General features: G+C 50.7%; 6 protein-coding genes across 6 annotated transcripts; 2 read left to right on the plus strand and 4 right to left on the minus strand.

The window, feature by feature from the left end:
• The first annotated feature begins 597 nt into the window (after positions 1-597).
• TrAFT101_003055 (uncharacterized protein) lies at positions 598-3,872 on the plus strand. The gene is made up of 2 exons (XM_024910526.2): positions 598-910; positions 1,153-3,872. The coding sequence occupies exons 1-2, from the start codon at positions 892-894 to the stop codon at positions 3,573-3,575; spliced, it is 2,442 nt and encodes an 813-aa protein (XP_024764178.2). The 5' UTR covers positions 598-891; the 3' UTR covers positions 3,576-3,872.
• On the minus strand, positions 3,706-6,376 carry TrAFT101_003056 (uncharacterized protein). The gene is made up of 2 exons (XM_024901762.2): positions 5,687-6,376; positions 3,706-5,607 (listed from the first exon to the last, which is right to left on the minus strand). The coding sequence occupies exons 1-2, from the start codon at positions 5,994-5,996 to the stop codon at positions 4,328-4,330; spliced, it is 1,590 nt and encodes a 529-aa protein (XP_024764179.1). The 5' UTR covers positions 5,997-6,376; the 3' UTR covers positions 3,706-4,327.
• A 179-nt stretch (positions 6,377-6,555) lies between these two features.
• On the plus strand, positions 6,556-10,597 carry TrAFT101_003057 (uncharacterized protein). The gene is made up of 6 exons (XM_024899337.2): positions 6,556-6,861; positions 6,956-8,063; positions 8,122-8,321; positions 8,388-8,721; positions 8,771-8,961; positions 9,027-10,597. Exons 2-6 carry the CDS (start codon positions 7,701-7,703, stop codon positions 10,387-10,389), a joined length of 2,451 nt encoding a protein of 816 aa, XP_024764180.1. The 5' UTR covers positions 6,556-6,861; positions 6,956-7,700; the 3' UTR covers positions 10,390-10,597.
• A 2,249-nt stretch (positions 10,598-12,846) lies between these two features.
• On the minus strand, positions 12,847-13,462 carry TrAFT101_003058 (uncharacterized protein; the record flags this gene model as incomplete). Its single annotated transcript, XM_066126771.1, has 3 exons — positions 12,847-12,852; positions 12,916-13,232; positions 13,354-13,462. The coding sequence occupies 3 exons, from the start codon at positions 13,460-13,462 to the stop codon at positions 12,847-12,849; spliced, it is 432 nt and encodes a 143-aa protein (XP_065982878.1).
• A 2,837-nt stretch (positions 13,463-16,299) lies between these two features.
• On the minus strand, positions 16,300-19,138 carry TrAFT101_003059 (uncharacterized protein). The gene is made up of 2 exons (XM_024899523.2): positions 17,763-19,138; positions 16,300-17,702 (listed from the first exon to the last, which is right to left on the minus strand). The coding sequence occupies exons 1-2, from the start codon at positions 18,891-18,893 to the stop codon at positions 16,833-16,835; spliced, it is 2,001 nt and encodes a 666-aa protein (XP_024764183.2). The 5' UTR covers positions 18,894-19,138; the 3' UTR covers positions 16,300-16,832.
• Positions 19,139-19,591: 453 nt separating this feature from the next.
• On the minus strand, positions 19,592-21,613 carry TrAFT101_003060 (uncharacterized protein; the record flags this gene model as incomplete). The annotated part of the gene is made up of 1 exon (XM_024909534.2): positions 19,592-21,613. The coding sequence occupies one exon, from the start codon at positions 21,611-21,613 to the stop codon at positions 19,592-19,594; it is 2,022 nt and encodes a 673-aa protein (XP_024764184.2).
• Positions 21,614-22,084: the final 471 nt, after the last annotated feature.

Here is a 22,084-nt window from a genome sequence, read left to right on the forward strand (position 1 = left end):
ATATATGTGGGTATGTGTATAATACAAACACATTCTGTATTATGGTCTTGGTGAGCGGCTGTAGAGGTTCTTTGACACAAGGTCCGGTAGCCAAATAGTGTTACTTGTATCAGCCGATGAATGATATCATAGCTAACGGAAGTAGATTGCCCTGTACATCGGACTGGGTGAATGCCACGTTGCAAGATCTGAGAGCAGCCTCATTGGCACTCAAGACAGCTGCCACAGTACAGTGGTGAAAACAGCAGACAAGACTGTGAGATATTCACCCAAACACCAACCAGGCCGCGCAGGTCGCACCACCGCAGCCTGCATCTGGAAGTGCTCAAGGCGGAGTTCCAAGACGTGGCGACTGTGGCAAGGATCCAGCGCCCCCGCCAGCGAATCCCATCGCCCACCTGCCCCTCCAACTCGAGCCCGCCAACTGCTCGCTCTAGCGGCGCATTCTAACATGGAGAGCAGATCACAGGCAGCAAGTTTGTTTGGCTGGCTATTAGTGGAAGCTTGTTTGCGATGACGCAGTCGGGTCTCAGCCGTCGAGCATGCACTGATTTGTTGAGACCCCTACGAAAGATGGCATTTGCCCACTTTATTGCCGTGAACCTCGAAAACACCTTCGTCAACTCATCCTTCAATCTTTCTCCTGCACGTTGCTGCGTCAAGCCCCTGTAAGAGGCACTACCTTGCGCTGCAGGCTCCGACTAGGCCCTTTTCTCCTGACGACGGTTGCTACGACACCTCCAGCTTTGTTTTTTTTCCCCCCCCTCCCCCACCTAGCTCTGCCTACCTACCGTGAATTTCCTCTCGCATTGCTATTTTCCTTGTGCGCACCCTCTGGAAGCAGCAACGACGACTGTCTGTAGGAGAGCAAAGGCAAAAACTCCTGCCACCATGTTCGTCCTTAGAAATGGTAAGTGAAGAAGTGAATGCAACCCCGAAGCATGCAAGGCTCCCCAGAAGCAGCGTAGCTCAGCCCAGCCTTGTTTCCAATAAATGCCCCTCGGTTTCTGTTACCGCCGCTCTTTTTTTAGACTCTGAAATGCTTCCTTCACCCACGTCAGCTTCTTGTTCTACTCTTCTACTCTTCAACGTGTTCTGTTTTTATTATCCCAACGCCTCGCACCACTTCTGCTAACACCAGCCTCCATCTAGTCGGCAAGCTGATCTTCGGCTCAACCGCCCAAGAATCTCTCATCGAGCTTCCTCAAGGCCAGCTGTACCTCGTGCGGCCGCTCTCGCCCAAGGGATACTCAGAACTCATCTTCAAGGACTCTGCTATCCGCATCCGCCGGACCAACCAAGACTTCCAGTACCAGCTCGTCGTGCAGCGAGTCTTCGAAGAGGGAGAGGCCGAACTGCTCGCTGACGAAGAGGGCGAGGACGCTGAGATTGACGCTCTTGTAGGCGAGCGCGACGAGAAGACCTTTTTGCTCGACGAAGCCTTGCGCTTCCGTATCGAAATCAGAGAAGGAGGCGAGGAGACTGTTCTCGCCTGGAAGGACCTGAGCGGCGACAACGGTGATCTCTACGAGTTTGTCTGCGACAGTGTTGTCGCGTCTGCGGAAGTGAAGCGTTTCCTCAGAATAGCTCAAGAGTGCCAATACGAGCGGAAATATCGCAAGCCGCATACGACAGCCTCGGACGAGGACCTCGAGCAGTTCGAGTTCCCCGAAGAGCAACCCATCCCCCCCGCTAGCCCGATTCACAGCCCGACTCTCACCCGGTCTATTGACTCCATCGACGACATGTTTGCCAAGCGAACCGCCAAAATCTCGGCTCAGCGCGGATCCGCGGTAGAACAGCAGCCCGAAGCGGTTGTCGAAGAGGTTGAGGCACCGCAGCAGGCGCCAGAGCCAAAGGCTGCTCCCAAGCCGTTGGAGATCTACGCTGCCGTGTCCGGTGAATTGCATCTCTACGATCCGCAAGCAGGGCATTTCGCCCAAGTTGAAGACACTGTTATTGCTGCTGTTTCTGAAGTCGGCAACTGGCAGTACTGGCTGCAGATCAATGCGGATGACAGGTCGATCCTAGGCACTCCCATTGTTGCCGAAATCAACCCAGTATTTGACTTTGAACATCTCTCTTTCATCTTCAACCACTGGTCTGAAGATGGAACCGGAAGATCGTGGCTTCTCCGATTCAAGGATCAGCCGACATTGGAGAAGTTCCAAGAAGGCGTGATGCAAGCTCTATGGGAGAAGCTGAACGAAACCAAGTGGAAGAAGATTCAAGAGAAAGAACGTGAATATGTCTTGGATGCATTCAATGATCTCACCATGGAGGATGCGCCACCAATTGAAGACGAAGAAGAAGAGGAAGAGGAAGAAGAGGAGGAGAGAGAAGATGATCGCGCCCGATATGACGAAGACGAGGAGTATGACGATGATGAGGAACAACAGCAAAGGGGCGACGGAGAAGTCAACTCTCAGCTTGCCGTTGGCTACAAGCATGATCGCTCCTTTGTCGTTCGCGGTTCCAAGATTGGAGTTTTCACCCACACACCGGATAATCACCTCAAATTCTCCACCAATATTTCCAAGGTGACTGCTCCTGGAGGCAAACTGTTGAACCCAAAGAAGGTCATGCTTCATAAAGAAGACAGAGATCTCATCATGCAAAACAATGTGGACCCGAATAAGCTCTACCGCATGGACATTGAGTACGGCAAGGTTGTTGATGAGTGGAAAGTCCACGACGACATGGCCGTCACAACATTTGCTCCCGAGAACAAGTTTGCACAGATGACTGGAGAACAAACGTTCCTGGGTATCTCCCACAACGCACTTTTCCGGGTCGATCCTCGCCAGGCTGGCAACAAGATTGTCGATTCAGAAACGAAGCAATACGTTTCAAAGAATGATTTCTCCTCCATTGCCACCACCGAGAAGGGCTACATTGCCGTAGCAAGTAACAAGGGTGACATTCGTCTCTTTGACCGCCTTGGAATTCGTGCCAAGACACAGCTTCCCGCTCTTGGTGATCCCATCATTGGCATGGATGTTTCAGCTGATGGCCGATGGATTCTGGGAACTACGAAGAACTACCTCCTCCTCATCGATGCTAAGCAGCACGATGGCAAGAATGAAGGAAAGCTTGGCTTCGAAAAGGCATTCTCTGCAGATTCGAAGCCCCGCCCTCGCCGCCTAGCTCTTTCACCAGAACACGTCGCCCAGTTTTACCACGAGACCGGGCTGCCCGTATCATTTACTCCTGCTAAATTCAACACGGGCGAGGGTGCTTCGGAGACTAGCATCATCACTGCTTCCGGACCATACATCATTGAGTGGAATCTCAAGCGAGTCATTCGCGGCATCAAGACGCCGTATATGATTAAGCGATATGAGGAGAAGGTCATGGCAGATGACTTCAAGTTCGGCTCTGATAAGAACGTCATTGTTGCCCTGCCCAACGAAGTCAACATGGTCGCCAAGAAAAGCCTCAAGGAGCCTACACGAGAAAGTATCATCGGAGACGTCCGACTGCTGGGTGGTGGACGAAAGTCGGGGAGGATTGGTACGGGCAAGAGTGGCCAGTATAAGCTCGGCAGGGATGACATTGTCGAGTCACCTTATTAGAGCGGCTTCAAATATGCTTGATATATATCAACCGTATTGAGAGCACATGGGAAGAATATTGAAGGAACAGATAGGAGATGGGAAACGGACAGGGAAAGGACGGAATGATGACGATGATGATGGGATACCACATGTTGCTTTATATAACACGATTAGGAAGATGGAGTTTGCTGGGTTTACGATGCTGCTTACAATTGTTGTTATTCTTTTCTACTTAGATACTCCAGAGTACATAGTTCATAACGAATCAAGCCAATGGCAATTATTTCGAGATTGCCGATTTCAGTGATTGTGGATGAATATCTACCTGTTCTAATGATAACAATCGTTGACTAATGTGATAAATAAAAAGATTTTGACATACGAATAGTTAAAACTATTTTGCTTTTCAAATTTCTGCTGATGAACAGCTAAATATAATCCACCACGACGCACTACCACTAGCCGTTCCTTTTGTAAACCAGCGACCATAAGTGATACATTCATAGAATATCTAAATAAATGTGTATTTAATTCCCACAGGGACCCAAAAGAGAGAAGAAGTGGGAATTAATATGATATAAAGGGCAATGATGATAATAAATGATGATAATCGACTCATACATACACGTTTTTTTTCACTCGCTAACCCAGCGTAAACAAATACATGACAAGAAAAAAAAAGAAAACCCTGTAGGCTACCAATGACCAGCAATCGGAAAAAAAAAAGATGCAAAAAAAAAAAAATAAAGTAAAGAAAGCAGCTAGTCCAACTATTCAGACGTCTCTGGCGCTCCAGAAGAAGGCTGTTCGCTGCCTATTATCCGGTCTTTGGCCTCTTCAGCAATCTGCTGCACCTTTTGGCCAAGGCCCACGACCGCACCAGAGATGTTGCGTAGCGTCTTGGACTGCGTATTCTCGGCAGACAGTCGCGTCATCTCAGCTACAAAGCTGGCTCCCCACCAGGCGCTCGTATACTTGAACACGTAGCGCTCGAGCTTACGGTAGTTTGCCTCACGCTGCTCGGGGCTCATGGTGACAGCGTCGTGGATGGCGTTGGCGAGCTCCTCAGTGTTCCAGGGGTTGACAATGAGACTGCCGTTGAGGGACTGGGCGGCGCCGGTGAACTCGCTGAGAATCATGACGCCATGGTTGTCACGCTGGGTGGCAATGTACTCGTAAGAGACCAGGTTCATTCCGTCGCGCGTAGACGAGACTAAACACACGTCCGAGACGGCGTACAGCGCTGTGAGCTCTTCAAAGGAAACAGACTGGTGGAGGAAGTGGATGGGCATGAACTCGATGGTGCCGAACTTGCCGTTGATACGGCCAACGAGTTCGTTGACAACAGCTCGAAGGTTTTGATATTCCTCGACATCTTGTCGAGATGGAACGGCAACTTGGACGAGCACGATTTTGCCAATCCATTCAGGGTGCTCTGTCAAGAAGACTTCGAGAGCATGTAGTTTTTGAGGCACACCCTTGATATAATCCAGTCGATCGACGCCAACAATCAGCTTGACGCCCTCAAACTTACGGCTGAGGGCAGAGATGCGCTCTTGGACTTTGGGTCTCTGAAGGCCCTCGACGAATTTCTCGGGGTCGATGCCGATGGGGAAAGCTCCGACAGTAACAAAGCGGCCGTTCCAATCTACACCATTGGGAGTAGTTGGGGTATCAAGAATTCGGGAGCAGCTGCTGAGGAAATGGCGGGCATAGTCGTAGGTGTGGAAGCCAATCAGGTCGCAGTCGAGGAGACCGGTGAGCAGAGCCTCTCGCACAGGCAGAATTCGATAGATTTCGCTGCTGGGGAAAGGCGTGTGCAGGAAGAAGCCAATCTTGACATCCTTCTTTGTGTCGCCGATCTCTTCTCGGAGCATCTGAGGCAGGAGCATCAGGTGGTAGTCGTGGACCCAAATAAGGTCGCCGTCCTGCACATCCTTGATGACTGTCCTCGCGAAGAGACGGTTGACTTCTTGATATGCGCTCCACGCCGACTCGTCAAAGGTAATCTCGCCGGGGTGGTAGTGGAAGAGGGGCCACAGGATAGAGTCTGCAGGAGAAGAGATGAGGCGTCAGAATCATTGACGGTCAAGAGAGCGCGCTTATACAATAGAGACAGAAAGACTCACTAGCAAAGCCGTTATAATGTCTGTCGGCAAGTTCGTCGTCGATGAAGACGGGATGAGCGCCGTACTCGTCCTTTAGACGGCGCTTCATGCCTTCGACCTCATTTTCTGGGACCTCAAGACCCGGCCAGCCATACCACTGGAAGCTGGTCGTTTTGCTGAGGCCGCTGAGGCCGGTGACAAGGCCACCAGACGACATGGAGAAGCTGTAGCTTCCATCGTCGGAGCGCTTGATGGTGATGGGAAGTCGGTTAGAGAGAAGGAGGAGACGGCCGGGGCTGGCCGCTCCGTCGGCACCAACAGCAGCGGGCATTGTGCTTGATTGCGTATCGAGAGATGGCAAGCTCTCAGATCGAATTCGTCACCGTCACTCGTCGTTCGAGATCCGGCGCTTTAATTAGCTGAGCGAAAGATTTTCGAAAGGCAGTTTATTCAGCAGGGCAGTGGTGGCGTCCAACGGCCGAGGGGGCTTGGTTCGACCGCTCGGGATGACGACAATCGAGCGGTGGCTCCGAGACGAGAGCAAAGAAGCAGCTTCGGGAGGCGCAAGCTCAAGAGAGTGATTGCTGTTGCGCACAAATACTCGCAATGGTCATGCGCACTGAGCGGGCAGACGCGAGACTCTTGCTACGGCTTTGATGCTGGAGGAAGCGAAGAATGCGAGGGTGATGCGCGCCGAATGCTACTTATAGCATCTCGTATACCAGAAGCAAAAAGCTTGGAGAGGAGAGGGGCAGCTCGACGCAGCGGGAGGGGGAGGGGCAGATTTTAGCGGCCATTGCCCGGGCTACGGCGCATTTAGCACAGGCCCAAAGCTGCATTACAGCTCCCTGACGCATGCAGTTGCAGCGCGCACTCGTCACTTGTTACCTACAGGAGGCACATGGCGTGCGTCTACGGCGTTGATGAGGGATATTTTATTTTCTCCTGGACAGCTTGTCGGATAATTAGAAACACGCACGCTCAGATCCAAGGCAACTGGCCAAACGCTGATAAGTTCTGCGAGGCGTTGGCCTGGACGCGCAAATGTTTGTGCATGTGCTCTGACGGAGCAAACAGTCCGTTTTGCGCCTGAAGAGATCAGCGATCTTTGGCCCAGCAGCTGCAGCGGGATCCATCAGCATGGGAAATGGCAAAAATACATGAGTAAACTTCGACGTGATAACATCACCATTTACGTCAGTCTATGGGGCAGATGCTTACTAGGCAGAAGTCTTTTTTTTTTTTTTTTTTTTCTTTTTAATTCACTTTGGCTGATTAGGTATAAACTAGACTATTAGGTGGTATTGAGGTGCGTCAAATTCGGTTCCTGGAGGCCCGGCCAATGGATGATTCTGGATTGGCCATGCATGCACGAGCAAAATATCTTGATTAGGTGATTCATCACCGGGCCGAAGCAACGCAGAGTAAAGCTCAAGTCGTTGATACATTGCATTTTACTTGTACAACAGCCAGGGTGCTATCGTGTTATCACGCGCCTTGTTCGCAACATCTCAGCTGCAAAGCCGTAATGCGCCAAGACAACAAGACTCGTCCAAGCTCAGGCCTATTTCGTCATCCGTCTTTCTCAGTCGTTTACATGGTGGTAACACGGGATAAGCACATGATGCTCACGACTCTCTCTTTGCTGAAGTCTTAACTTGCGCGATGAGCTCCTCCAAAAAAGAGCTGTCTATACAAGAGATATCGAATATTAGGAGATGCTACGAGGGCAGCATAACAAACTAAAGGATCAACCTACTTAGTTAATATAGACAGGCTGCTTGCACTAGATAATTAGGCTTACTTGCCTACCTAGATTGTTAGAGTTCCCTATGCCAGAATAGCAGTGCCCACTTTTGCAGGTCCTTGAGTTGCCACTAAATTCATGAGACAAGACGCGACCCAACTCTGCTAATCAACTTTTTTTTTATCGATAAGCTCTTCCTTGTCCCAGGACTGTATTTTTCGCGGACGGTCAATCGCGGCGCCGACGGCCTCATCATCCTGTCGCTTTTTGGGGGAGCGGTTGATCACAATGGACTCGTCACAAGATTTCAATTCCCTGCAGGAGGCGATCCAAAAGTCGCTTGTCTCGACCGTCAAGTCTGCCAATCGCATCGCATCCCAAGATCTGAGTTTCCAGCGCACCATCAACCCAGATGTTGCTGAGCAGCTCGACGAGAAGACGTCGCGTATTCTCGACCTTTCCACCCGCTTATTAAGTTCGGCAGCTCAAGCATGTGGCCTAAAGCCGATCAAGTTGGAAGACCCCGAAGATGTAGACATGAACTGGCGCGCTGTGGTGGACGTGGTGGACTCGATTCTGGAAAAGGCCGATCGAGCGATCGACGAGTATACGGGTCTTGTCAAACAAAGAGAGAATGGCGACTCAGATTCCGTAAGTCTGCTGCAACCAAAATATATGGATATAGCTCTAATTTCTCTCACACAACCAGAACTCCAAGACGAAGCAATCCAAGTCAACGGGCAAGGTTATTCGCAACGCCAACGTAAAGAAGCCACAGTTGGACTTCGAAATCCAGCCAAATAACTTCCTTGATGGGCCTTGGAAGCCTATTCTGACAGAGAAACCGCATGCAATTGTACCATTGGATGAGAGCCTGGTCACATTTGTTCGAAACGATGGCACAGCTCAGTATGTTTCCATGCTTTCTATTCACCAAGTAGCGATTTCGACACTAATAAAGCCTTCTCAAATTAGATACAGGCACCCATACGAGCATGAGATATCTAGCATGCAATATCCAGACCGAGTATTTCAGATCCAAGATCCGATTCCGCCCCAGCCAGCTGAGACAACGTCAGCTACATGGGTCGACACATATGAGGGCGTTCTTGCTATGCTTGAAGAGCTAAAGGAGGCGAAAGAAATTGCCGTTGATTTAGAACATCACGACTTTAGAACGTATATTGGCCTGGTCTCCTTGTTGCAGATCAGCACCCGAGAAAAGGACTGGGTCGTTGATACGCTGAAGCCATGGCGACATAAACTCCAGGTGCTCAACGAAGTGTTCGCCGATCCTACGATTATCAAGGTAAGGACTCTATCAAGCAAATTTAGTCTATGCTTCTCACAATTTTAAGGTCTTTCATGGCGCATATATGGATATGGTCTGGCTTCAGAGAGATCTTGGCCTCTATGTCAACGGCCTCTTCGACACATTTTTCGCCAGCGATGCCTTGCATTATTCGAGTCGAAGTTTAGCGTTTCTCCTTTCAAAATTCGTCAATTTTGATGCCGACAAGCGATATCAACTGGCTGACTGGAGGATTAGGTATGGTGCAATAGCTCACCTTCACTAAATCGTTTTATTTTCCCCATTTTGCTAACCCTCGCCAGGCCTCTCACCGAGGAAATGATGTACTACGCTCGTTCAGATACCCACTACCTTCTCTACATCTACGACATGATTCGAAACGAACTCGTACAGTCGTCAGACTCTGATAAAGACCTCGTAAAGCGTGTCTTAGAAAGATCGCGAGAGCTTTCACTTTCACGGCATGAGAATCCTGAATGTGACGCAGAAACTGGCGAAGGATCGAGGGGTTGGTTCAACTTTGTACTGAAAAACTCACAACTTGGCTATAAAAGCGATCAGTTCGCGATATTCAGGGCTCTCTGGAAATGGCGAGACCTCACTGCTCGCAAAGAGGATGAAAACCCCAACTTTGTGCTGGGCAACAACAATTTGACCGAGATTGTACGTGTCAACCCACCAGACGCCAAGGCCCTTCACAGCTTACTACCGCTGAGTGCATCCCTGGCTCGATCTAGAGTGAACGAGATATGGACTCAGATGCAAGAGGAAAAGGCTCGAGGAGGTCCGAGCCTGCTACAGTTTTTCTCTTCCCGAGACCCAGCAACACTACAGAGCCAGAGTGGAGTTCTGAGAGTAACAAAAACGCAAAGTCAGGCTCTGAAACCAGACGGAGATGTCACGGCCACTAAACTTGCACGGTCGCAATTATTTGGAAATGTTGCCGTTAGCTCGCGGTGGGATGAAACAAAGGGGGCAGTAGATGCTAAGGAAGACTACTTCCCCTTCCCTTGGCAGCGGTTCATCGGCGATGTTGCAGATGTCGTAGTCGAAGCCGAGCCCCAGCAAGAACCTATAGTAGCTACCCCTGTAAAAGAGGATACTATATCTGCTGCGGAAGTTGATAAAGACGAGGAATTCACGTTGCGGCGAGGACAGAAGAGGAAGGCTGAGGCTGTTGAGAACGACGAGTCAATATCCAGCGAAGCCAACTCAGCTTCCGATGGCGACGAAGAGATGCAAGATGAGAACGTCAATGACGACGCTGTCATTGAGATAGAAGATGAAGATGTTCCTTCTAGGGGGGCGAAGAAGGCAAAGAAGCTAGAGAAGAAGAAGCAGCGAGAGGAAGCCCGGGCGGCTCAGGAACAGCAACGCCTGGAGGTTCGTACTAAGCGACAAGAAGAGAAACTCGCTCGCAAAGAGCAGCGAAAGAATCAGCAACAGGCGAAGGCGGAAGAGCCTACCAAGTACCAAGCTGTTCCTTTCGACTACAGCAAAGCAGCCTCGGTCCTTCATGCGAAGAGAGACGAGACTAAGGAGTCGGCACAGGAAGCTAAGAAGAAGGCATTTGATCCATATGCTAAGACGGGCGACGACGAGATTAAACCTGCAAGAAAGATGCCGCCAGTTAGGGGCGAGAAGAGCGCTACATTTAAGAAATGAAAAGAGAAGCGTCTTGAGAAGATTGGTTATATGTATAGATAATGATAACATTGAGCTACCTATCTATTGGAAGAGAAAAAAGGGAAGGAATGGCGTTGCACATAATTGAATAATTGAGCATCTTAAGATACAAATTACTTTTCTGTTTATACTGGGATCATTCGAGCTGTTATTAATTGATATGTACACTACGAGGGTTATGCTTGGTGCACCCGCTGTTCTGCTACTGCAATAGAGTAGATGCTGTGCAGCTGCCTAATTGCTATCCAGCATCCTCAATTAGCTGTCCACTGCTTGATCTCTTTTTTCTTCGTTTTTTACGAAACTCCTGAAACTACTATTACGCCGGCAAGCATTGAAAATACATCAATTGCTCGGACTATACGGAGCGTTGTAGACACAACTGCATTATACCTTAGCCTGATCAAGCAGCGTGGCGTGACTGATCGTCCGACAACAGCCATATACTTTCTCTCTCGCCGCTACCTTCATGCTGACAACAGCATCACGCTGTATACGCGATTAGACTCCAGGGCTTCTGACATAAAAATAGCGAGTCTGCAACGGCAGCCCATGTTGGTGGCTTCGGCAGCCCCAAGCCATGGCTCAAACTCAATCTTCGCAACGCAACCCATACAGCACACCGCACTGCAGCACATGTTGCAAGGTAAATTTCCATCAGAGGCTGCCAATATATCAGCCCATTCAGCAGGGCTAATTCGACAAGCATTTTCTCGAAATGCATGGCTGATGTAACGCCGTTGCCTCTATTCCAGGAGAGGTCATGTGACACGTGAGGGGAATCGTGAGGGGAAGGCATCTCGACTGCATGCCCCTTGCGTCTTCTCTTCCGTGCATCCGCCCAATTGCATGCATCTTCTGCTTGTCTCCTGCGACTAAACTTTTCAAACAGCCAGAATTTGATTGCACGAGCGCCGACACGATGAATGAGGTCGTTGGTCCGCTCAATTGGAATGAAGCGGTAGGTGACGCAGAAGTGCCGTGATAGACGACCATTAGTAAGTTGTCCCTGGATCATCGATCAAAATCGCAGCTTGCTAACATCCAGTAGAGATATTCCATATCCTGAATCCAATATTGAGCGATAAGATCGCCATCTGAACGCTTGACCAACATGGCGGCTTGTTTTTTTGTCAAAACCTCAAAACGAGTAAATGATTACTCCAATCCACTTGGATCATGAGAACGGCACGCCAAGGATATCCACAATGGCATCTGTCAAAAGACGATGGCTCAATGCCAAGAAAGGCATCGGGTCCCCAGCATGCTCTCCTGCGATCCGAGTATCCAGTGAATAAAGACGATGTTTCGCGAGTAGTCGTTTGACTTTCACGGAGCCTAGCTATAGGCGCGATTCATTAACAGCAATTCGCAAACCAGCTTACCGAAATAGCTAATCGAATTTGCCTATTCGCGAGATCGAAAGCCGCGGGGAAATAAAGGCGTCTCATATTCACCCGTCAAATGAAGTTGATTCAGCTGTCGCACCGAATTCAGACATACGAGACGATTGGTCGGGCGTCATTTCAGCCCTTGGAAAGATGGCATGCGCTGCCTTACAACCAACCATCCTTATTTCTTAAATCGAGAAGTCGAGATATGAACGCCAGCTACTGAGACGCTCTACTGATATATATGGTCTCATGCTCTTCAGTTGATCCACTATGGGGCGCACAGGTCATTCCTTCCTCTTATCTTGTTGAGGTCCACCGGACCATTACTAGGTATTCTCCTCGAGTCCACTCTTGAAACCAGCTCGTCAGCTCGAGTGAAGCACAAAGCAAAACCCCTCCCCCACCATCAGACTCGTCCAACACTTTAACACCGTGTGGAGCAGTTCTTCCTCAGTTTGTGGACACCTTAGTCGATATATCACGCACAGTATAGCCCTCAGTGCTCACCAAGTCGGTGAAAACCACAAAAAATAATCGCTGATGAGCTCCCTACCCGCATGATAGCTATAATTCCAAGAGCTTTACTTGCTGAAATTGAACGCTTCCCTTACCCTGTCATATTAATGGATATGCCCTCTTGACCAAAAGTGGCTTGATAATTTATAACAAGTGTTTGTGAATCAAGTTCCGACATATTTTGGCTGGTGCATCAGATTGAACAGATCAAAGCCCTTCATTTTACTGAAGAGACGGAATGAAAATTGAGGCTTTTTTTTATTTTACAATCGGCTCCATGACGGAGCGTGACGGGTTTTAACCCAAAATCTATGAGACAGAGGACATCATTTTCATCGATGACCAAATTCCCCAATCTCTAACACCGTCTATGATGCATCATCTTCCTTATTTTATTGTGCACGTTGGCACCCCAATTGCATTTGACAAACCATCAAACTCCCAATGGAGGACGGTCCAACGTCGTCCCCTTTTATTAGTTGCTCCATCCACTGGCCGGAGCTGTTCCAATCTCTCGATAGGCAATTTAGGTCTGCGCAATGGTCGGTTAGATTGGATTCCATTAAATGGCTCACGAAATCTCGGAAATACTTACGAACTTGGCCATCAGGGCAATCATGAGGTCGAAAAGAGCGATAGCCTCGACGAAAGCGAAACCCAGAATGGCGTAGGAGAAGAGCTGGCCACGGAGAGCGGGGTTGCGGGCAACACCGTTGATGAGGGCAGCGAAAACAACACCGATACCAACACCAGCACCGGTCAGACCGATGGCAGAAGAACCCATACCCAAGTTCTTGGAGACCTCAACCATGGCCTGGGCGATCTCGGAAGAGTAGGCACGGCGCTGAGCCTGGAAGGCGTTGCGGCCAGCAGCCTGGATGGTCTGGCGCTTCATGGCCTGCATGGGGCTGCCTTTACGAATTGATGTCAGTCATGGCGTTCGCCAATTGGGTTATGCTGATGCCCTCTGGATGATCGAGTACTTCGAGTCGACCATCATTTGCTGAGGGAAAAAGTTTTTTTTTTGACTCACCAGTGGTGATGGTGCGCTTGGCGGCAGCGACGGGAGCACGCATGGCAGGGCGAGCAGCCTTGGTGGCCATCTGGGAGGCCAGGCGGGAGGCGAAGACACGGGAGGCCATTGTGATGGTTTGAGGGGGATTGGAAGGTTGGACTGGATGGATTGGATGGAGTGGTGAAGGTCAAGTCTGGAGGAAGAAGGAGAGAGAGAAAAAGAGAACTGGAGCTGGATAGAGGAATGGCAAGAAAAGAGGACCCACCTTGGGGATTGGCCAAGGAGGTCAGCCGGGGCCAATGTTGGACAAACGAGTGAAATTCCCACCGCCGGAGCCAGTGTGGATGACTGAGGCCGAACGAATTTTTTCTTCGAAAATTATGGTGCACATCTTAGCATCAGTAGGGGGATACCATCGGTGGTCTCTCATCCAATCGGGGGAAGCCGGGTGCGGATTCGCAGGATTCTCAAATGCCTGAGGAAAGCTCTTTGTTTGCACCCTCAGGATTATTACAGCCTGAGGTTTCTACAATGTTTGGTGGTGCTAATTGGACTTCTACACCAGAAAGGTTGAAACTTTGAGCGTTGGCATTCCAATGAAGGGCTCTGAGGCGTCAGCCAGTGGCCATTGACGTTTCTGCCACACAAACCCATTGGGAGAAGGTTTAAATCTCCGCATACAGAGCGGCAGAAGTCATTGGCTCAAACTTTATTCCAACCATATGCATGACAGCCACTACCAACTCCTAAAGGTGTGAAAACTATCAACTTTCAACAAATGATACATATTTCCCCAGATGATACTGAGTGAGAATGACGCCAAGCGTGATGCCAGGTGTGAGTGTTGGCTGCCCAGCGCTGGCTAACAAGCGAAGAAAAATTTTCTGCTTCGTGGTTGTTGTCTGAGGCATAAAGAAAAATTTACTAGCACTACTAGCGAATTTTGACTCCTATTACTCGTGCTATCAGGATCGACTTATCCGATAGAGAATTTTTACCGCGTTCAGATAGCATGAAGTTCTACGAGTGGATGAGGCTCGCTGGCTCATGCCCCCACGCCCCACTTGGTGTCATTGCCAGGAATGAAAAAGAAAGATACGAGTACAGCTCAGAACAGTCGCCTGCAACGCAGGTTTTCCAAAGAGTCGGTGCCTGACACGTGGGTGGATCTACAAGGATGCTCGGCTTTGATTGCAGTTAGTTGGCCTATTGCTGTGATACGGCTTTCTGGGAGGGGTGTGCAAGAGGAAAAGAAGAATCAAGTACATTGAGTCGAGGTATCTCAAAGGGGTTGCTACAACACAGCCAGAAGCAGTTTTGAGCGTCAATTATACTTTATGATCAAGTATACCTTTCCATTCAGATAAGGATGGAGACGAATAGTCACAGCTCATGCTGAAGTGCTCGAAGCTCAAGCTGTAGTCAGATCTGGGCTGGCCCCCCTGATGACTCTTCTGCTGCGTGCAAGAAGCAAAGTTTGCGTAGCAGTATAAAAGGGAAGCCTCCCTGCTGCATCTCTTTCCATCTTTCTTTTTGAAAGATTTGGTGGAATGTCTGACAAGTGCCCTGCTGCAGGCGTAGATATGGATGTGAGCCGAACCCCCTCCATGCAAATGCAGCTGGCAGGGTGACCTTGCTCGGGTCTCAGAGCATTACCTTTTGCCTGCTGCTGCTACTACGACAACATGCGACCTCTACTGCCGAGCTCCGTCCGCCCTTTCGTTTGTCTACCTACCGATCCAAGCCATTTCTTCGGTGCATTATCTAGTACACGATGTATGACACGATGCACTCTTATTGAGTGATGATCATAGCCAGAGACAACAAACCGACGGCTCCGGAACAATACGCAAGCACCAACCAGAGAAGCAGCCCTGCTCACCGCATGCCGTTGACGAACGTCGACTACCGAACCTTGCCGCTTGTTCGCCGCTGCTACTGTGCAGTATGACGTGCTATGGATGCGCTGCGACTTCATCAATCTCGCTGCAACCATTTCCAGCGCCGCGGTGTGTCCAATAGGAGCGAGACGCCCGACACCATCTTCCAACACTATTGCCGCCGCTATTCGTGCCGCCGCGCCGCAGCTACGTTGAAATTGCATGGGGTGGAGCGTTTGGCGGTGTCCGGCCAGTCGCCCGATTGCTCGGCCTAAAATATACACGGAGCGCGCATCCCGAATGGCGCATGCGAAAAATTTTCCATGAGCCCGAGCCTCACTGCTCAGCTGGGAAATTCAGGGTCCCACACGAGCTATCTGGTCACAGGGCATTGCATCCCCGAAGAAGCGGTATCGCAGCGCTTGGAGATCAAATGGCTCAAAATGGCGCATGTCAGCATATGCACGGCTGGTTTCTGGATCATTGAATTTTTAAGATGCGCGAGAGCCATGAAAGAAAAGCTGAATATTTGGCTGGCCGTTTGACATTTGTGCTGCGAAATTGGCGCTTATTCAACTAACCAGCTGAAAGGCGCTTTTCTACTCCACTCTGCGGCTACCTGAGGAGATCCTGGCGTCTTGAGCAAAAATGAAGCTCAGACTGTAATAATACGTAGTAGGATGACGACTTTCGTCCAACTGGAGAAAAGCGATGGAATCCGTCGTTTTGTAAGCAGGCTTGTAGCTGGAGCCGCTCATCGAAGCTCTCGTTCTGGGGGTGAGGTTGCCTTAGGCTTCAACCGGGCGCATGGATCTGTCAATCTGCCGTCCAGCCTCGTTTTCCCACGCCCCCTTGTCCTCAGGCAGGCATTCATCCCACGCAGCATCTGTAGCAAGGGGTTTTATTTCCCACTCACACACGCCTTGGTGCAACGTAGCGGCTATCTTTGCTCCGATTTGCCCAAAAAAGGAGCAGGGGTACAACTGCGTCACAGAGGATCCAAATGTGCCTGCTTGTCTGGCTCCGACTTCACGAGAATTATCCGGATCATGCTGGACCGGCGAGATATCAAGCCTCTGTCTTATATCGCGCATTCATGGCCGAGGTAGCAGAGAGAGACATTTTGTATCTCGGCCCGTTCTCACCTGGTGTCTAACTCTAGACGGGCTCTAGATACAGAACTAAGAGCAGCTTAGAGGCGGGCTCTAAAGCTCCTTTTTGCCGTGGAAGCTACTACTACTAGGTATGTCGCTCTGTGATTCGTAGATGAGCTACATTTCCTCTTCAGGTGAGCCATATAGAGCAGGCTTGTCCGTCAGAGACCTAATTCGGCTATTCCATGATCATCAGAAGCAGAGCTAGAACCGGTTGTTGTGTTCTTTAACGGTAACTAAATCCAAGTGCGAGTGTGCTACTAGTAACGATTAGCCAGAGAAACAGTCTTAGGTAAAACTTGCTTTTAGCATATGAAGAAATGCGTATATTGCACAGATACCATTCACTGAACACATGCATGATTGAGACAGCGCCGGTTGACATATTAATAGATAAATATATGAAAAAAAAGGGGGTATCATTGTAACTCTCGTTGCGCCAGGCCCAGCCGCCATGTTTCTATCATTTTGCCAAAGCCTCGTCTCTGGATTCTGCACTTTCGCTTGATGCCTTCTCGGCTCTCTTCATAGCGTATCCTTCTATGAAACCGTTTGGATCACACGTCTTGTCTAGAATAATTCGATGAGCCGCCACGTATCGCCGTACCGCTTCTTTGTCAAGTCGGACACGAGGAACTTCCTTGACGACCGGTTTCGGCTGTTGTTTCTCTTCTTCTGCCTCGGCTGACGCTCTCTTGCCGCTCTGCTTCCCTTCCTCTTCGCCGGTTGCTTGTTTCTTTTTCTTCTCTTCTTCAGAGAATTGCAAGTGTGTCTCTTCCAAAGGTTCCGGCTTTCCGGGTCCGATACCCGCATCCTCCACGATGCCCATGTCCCTCAACACGCCCAGACAGTCTTCTGGTGAAATCCACGTCGCTTGGCTGCAATCTTCAACGTCGACCAGCGTTTCTGAGGCATTTTCTGAACCCATGGGCGCGATTTCCAGGCCAAGTAGCCAGCGGGCAATCTCTCCGGCCCAAAAACGCTGATATCCCTTCTTACCCAAGTCAGAAATAGGTTTCTCAGGCCCGCCCATGATGCCTTCTCGTCGAGAGATTTCGTAGGAGGCGCCCATCAGAAGGGCACCGAGACCTTTGCGTTGCCAAGGAGGGAACATGAGGATGCATGCCAAGTTGTTGTTATCCCATGACATCTTTTCCTTTGAGAAGAAGCCTGTGATTTGTGGTGTTGCCGGAGGAGCAGCCGTGCCGGATGGTGCCGCCACTGTTGGTGGTGTATATACCAACAGGAAGTAGTTGAAACCAGTCACGTCAAAGAAGACTGACTTGTTATCTAAAAAGAGCTTTGCAAAGAGCGATAGATTCTGACAGAAGAGCTGAGTCAAAGGTTAGATACTGAGATCTGAGAAAAAGTGATAACCTCGGTAATGACTCACCACATCCTGCTCTCCATCCACCTCCCAAAGGCTCCATTCGCCCTCATCCTGCACAACTTCTTCAACGTAGCGTATGTTTCCTTCTCCTCGCCGCTTCTTCTGTCCTGGGCCCCGGCTGCCATCCTGAGCGACGTACACCATCCGCCTGCCTTTGGGATGAACATAAACCTTCTTCCCTGGTACATGAGCTCGCTGCTGGCATAGTTTGACGTGACCCCACCAAGCCACAAGCTCTTTGGCATATTTGAAGCAGCAAGGGCAGACGTACAGCCTCTCTAACATGGGAACGCCGTCCTTCTCTTTCTTTGCTGGCGCCTTTCCGCCTGTCTCCACGGGGCCGTCCTTGCTGCCCCCCTTTGCATTGCCTGATGTAGCCCCCAGCACTTCTTTCCCGTAGTAACTCGGATACCACGTCCGGAAGCACAGGTTCCCCAGAACAACCTTGTCAATATTGCGATCTGTTCTCGGCGGCGGTCGATCGGACACGGGCAATGTCGGTGGCTTAGGTGGCAGTACTGGTGTAATGACCATTGGGGCTGTCGTTATTTTGTCTAGTCTTGGAGGCGGCGCAGAGGGTCCATGAGGCCTCACCAGTGAAGAGAGCCGGCCATGCTGGTTTGCCTGGGGAACGTGATACGTAATCTCCGGTGCGACGAGATCCGAGGGTCGCCTACGCTCTTTGGCAGAGACGCCGCTGGTCAAATCCGCAGCGGCGGCTCCTCGCTTGAGAGGAACCGGTGCGGCTACTCTGATAGAGTTGGGCGACGGCAGCGGCGGTATTATCGTGCTATTTGGAGCAGCGCTATTTGGAGCAGCGGCCTCGAGGCTTGGAAGAGGAACAGGAAGAGGAGATGTCTTCGCGCCAGCTGGGCGAGCGGCAACGCCGTTACGGGCGAGTCGCTTTTGCGGATCGGGCATGAGCATCTGGGGCAGAGGGACGGCCGTCACGGCAGGCAGCGGAGCAGCAGCCATCTTCTGAGTCGCTGGCGGCGGCGGCGGCAGAAGCGCAGACGCGGGAACTGGTGGAGGATGCACAGGAGTCTGACGCGTCGCACGACGCGTGGACGAGGATTGAGAGTCAGGATCGGGCTGTACAGCGGGCTCGTCTGGTCGCTTGCGCTTTTGGGGCATCGCTTGATGCTTTTGGACCAGCAGAAGACGGACGATTGTAGTTATAAGCCGGGCAAGGGAGCCGAGAGCCTCTCGAGTCTTGTGGATTGGATTCGACGATCGACGAGGGGCCGCTGGCTGGGATGTCACGGGACGGCTGTGCGCAGATGAGGATGCGGCGAAGCCATCTAGGAGCAGGAGATCTATCAAATTCCAGTTTTCAGTTTAGAGCATACGAGTAGACGTGCACTGGTTCTCTGGCATGGACTGCTGGAGGAGAGGCCGTGGCGGTCGTTCAGCGAGGTGGGAAGCTCAAGCTTGATCCGTCACGTGGGGCCGCGCAAAGGGCACACATGAGGTCTGGGCCAAGCTATCGGCAGCTCCCAGCAATAGCCACAACCTCCATACGAATACGACGTAAGTCATGGGAATCAACTCTATTGAAGATTCAAATTTGTGAGTTGGATTGGTAGCTTAACAAGACTAAGACTGCATTCAATGACAATATATCACAATACCCCAAATTGCGGGCAGATGGGCACCACGGCGTCTATGCCAGCGACTCGTTTATCACCAACAGGGACATGCGTTTGCAATGACATTGGATTTTTAAGTATCAAATGAAATGATTGACTACTAGGTAGCTAACATTCGATTTCTTTACAGAGAAAAAGGAGGAGGGAACATATTCTTATAAAACATTCATCCTACGGCGCGGCTCAGTGCTGTCCAACATCCATAACCCGCTGCAAAGTCTCATCGCCTTCCTCCCAGTCTTTAACAAGAGTCAGCAAGCGGCGACGAGCTAGCCCGGCATCCCGATTACGATACACGCTGTCGATTTTGCGAACCACTTTGTCGCTAACCAGCCAACGTTTCTCCTCAGCCATGAAGTCAGTGTACGACACGTCTTGGCCAAAAGTTTTCTTCACATTAACCTCAAGGTGCTCTCGGATCGCCTTTTCAGACTTGATCTGCTCTGTAGAGGGCGCATCTGGATGAGGGAATGCCGAGTCAATGGACGGCACAAAAGTCACAGATTTCCTAGACGGGTCCGCCAAGATTGATGTTGCAAAGAAGTATATCAAGCTTGGGTTCTCCAGAATCGCCGGCGTCAGCTTGAGGAGACCAGGCGGCGTGGTGGCGCAATGTCCCAAGTTGAAGTACTGCAGCTGGGGCGTGTTCCTGAAGAGTTCCGATATGGCTGGCACAGCTTCATCTTCGATGTAATTGTACGCTTGGTCAAGGTCTTCGGTGGCATATGCCTGACCCATGTCAAAAGTCCGGATACAGGGATGTCCAGTCAAGGCTTTGCACAGCGCCACGGCACCTTGGGTGCTGACTCCAACCGATTGTACGAGCAGTCGAGCCAGATACGGTGCCTTGGGCAGTGCTTCAGCGAGAGCCTGGACGCCCTCATCTCCAAGCGGGTTGAGTGACATGTAAATCGAAGTTACGCCACAATGCGGCGATTCGAGGAACTTGCCGATGGCAGCGGCTCCCTTGGTCGACATGCCAACGCCATTCAAGTAAATCTGTCGAAGAGGTAGCTTGTTGCCATCAGGGGGGGAATAAGCGGCCAGGCGGGTGAACAATTCAGCAACGCCGCGGTCTCCGAGCTCGGTTTGATCAAGGTCTAGTGTGCTCAAGTTCTTCGTCTCGGTGATGAGACGATACACGTCCTCGGCGGCATCTGGCCCAAGAGGATTGCGTTTCAACCAGATATTAGTCACGGCAGGCGACTTAACCAGCGCATCTACCAGAGTCTTGAAGTTCTCCCCGCCTTGGATGCAATTGCCCGCAAGATACCAAGTGTCCATGCGATCTGGGAAGTCGTTGATGAACTGAGCAATGGCACGGACGCCAGTTGGACCGATGATATTATTGCCCAGCAAGAAGTGCCGAACGTGAGTGTTCGTCCGCAGGCTCTCCATCAACCGCCCGATATGGTCAGGGCCGACGACCATTTTGCAGAGATCCATCCGACCATCTTCATACACGACTCCTCGACGGAACTCTGCGCCACGGACGCTGTAATACGGCTCGCCGTTGCCATCATGAAGCTCAGCAGCACCATCCACGCCGTTAATCTCATGGTCGCCGCTTTTGGATAGATGCTCGAAGAATGGCGCTAGCTCTTCTGCTTGGGCAATCTGTACCGGCATGGGGACAGCTTTCGGACCGCTTACCGATATGGGTTTCTTGACGGCATCCCACGGTCCCTGTCCGGTGATGCGGCTAGCCCAAGCAGGGGCCTGGACGCCAGGCTCGACGCCGCCAGTCATGCCAGGAGCCATTTTGCCATTGCGTTTGGTGGCTTGTAGCAGGTCATAACGACGCTGGAGGGAAGCCCATGCGCGAAGACGAACACGGTCGGCGTCGTAGCGAATGATGGATGTCAGTGAGCCATCGTGAACCGGGTGTAGCAGTGAAGATACAGCCACAGCGAGGTTGTGACGAGTCGATTTCCGGCTAGGCAAGTCGTGTAGGATGTCCTCGATCCTATGCTTGTCGAGTGGCAATTCAAGGATATCATCTGCCGTGTAGCCATGCGAAGGCTTGAGAATGTCGACCATATGAGTATTCAGATCGTTGAGAGCGGTACGACAGAGACCGGCCAAGTAGGCTGCTTCATCCATGGAGACATGAGAGTCGGCATTCGAGCCATCCAATGGTTTGATTTGAAGCGTGAGAGAAGAATTCGAGCTGCCAAGCAGCTTAACTTGTGTAGCCGAGGCCATGGTGCTAGGTGATGGAGCGGTAAGATGCCGGATTGATATTGCTGCTAGATGTGACGACTAATGTCTATCTACCCTCATGAAAAAACACGCGACATCTGATCCTTATATAGAGACAAATATGCACAGATGCATTAATTAGACGAGGCAGATTCCTATACTGCTGCCAGCCATCGCAACGAAAACCCCTACTAATCAGCCTACGCCTCCATCCGCTCGCTCCTCTCCAACATCCTGCAGGCTGAACACACGAACGAATAGGAAATTAACCAATCATCATCATCATTGCACTAAATCAATCGGAGAATAGACACGGCATGCCAAAAGGCGCACGGCACGCAGGCATCCATCCATCTGATGAGTCAAACATACACCGCTAACCGAGAGATCGAATCAGATCGAAGTGCGCCATAGCTGTAGCAAAACCTTCATGCACGTTCCCCGCATTGAGGCGCAGAACATGATTTCCAAGGG

Source organism: Trichoderma asperellum, chromosome 2 (genome assembly GCF_020647865.1).
Source record: "Trichoderma asperellum chromosome 2, complete sequence".
Classification (NCBI taxonomy): Eukaryota; Fungi; Ascomycota; class Sordariomycetes; order Hypocreales; family Hypocreaceae; genus Trichoderma; species Trichoderma asperellum.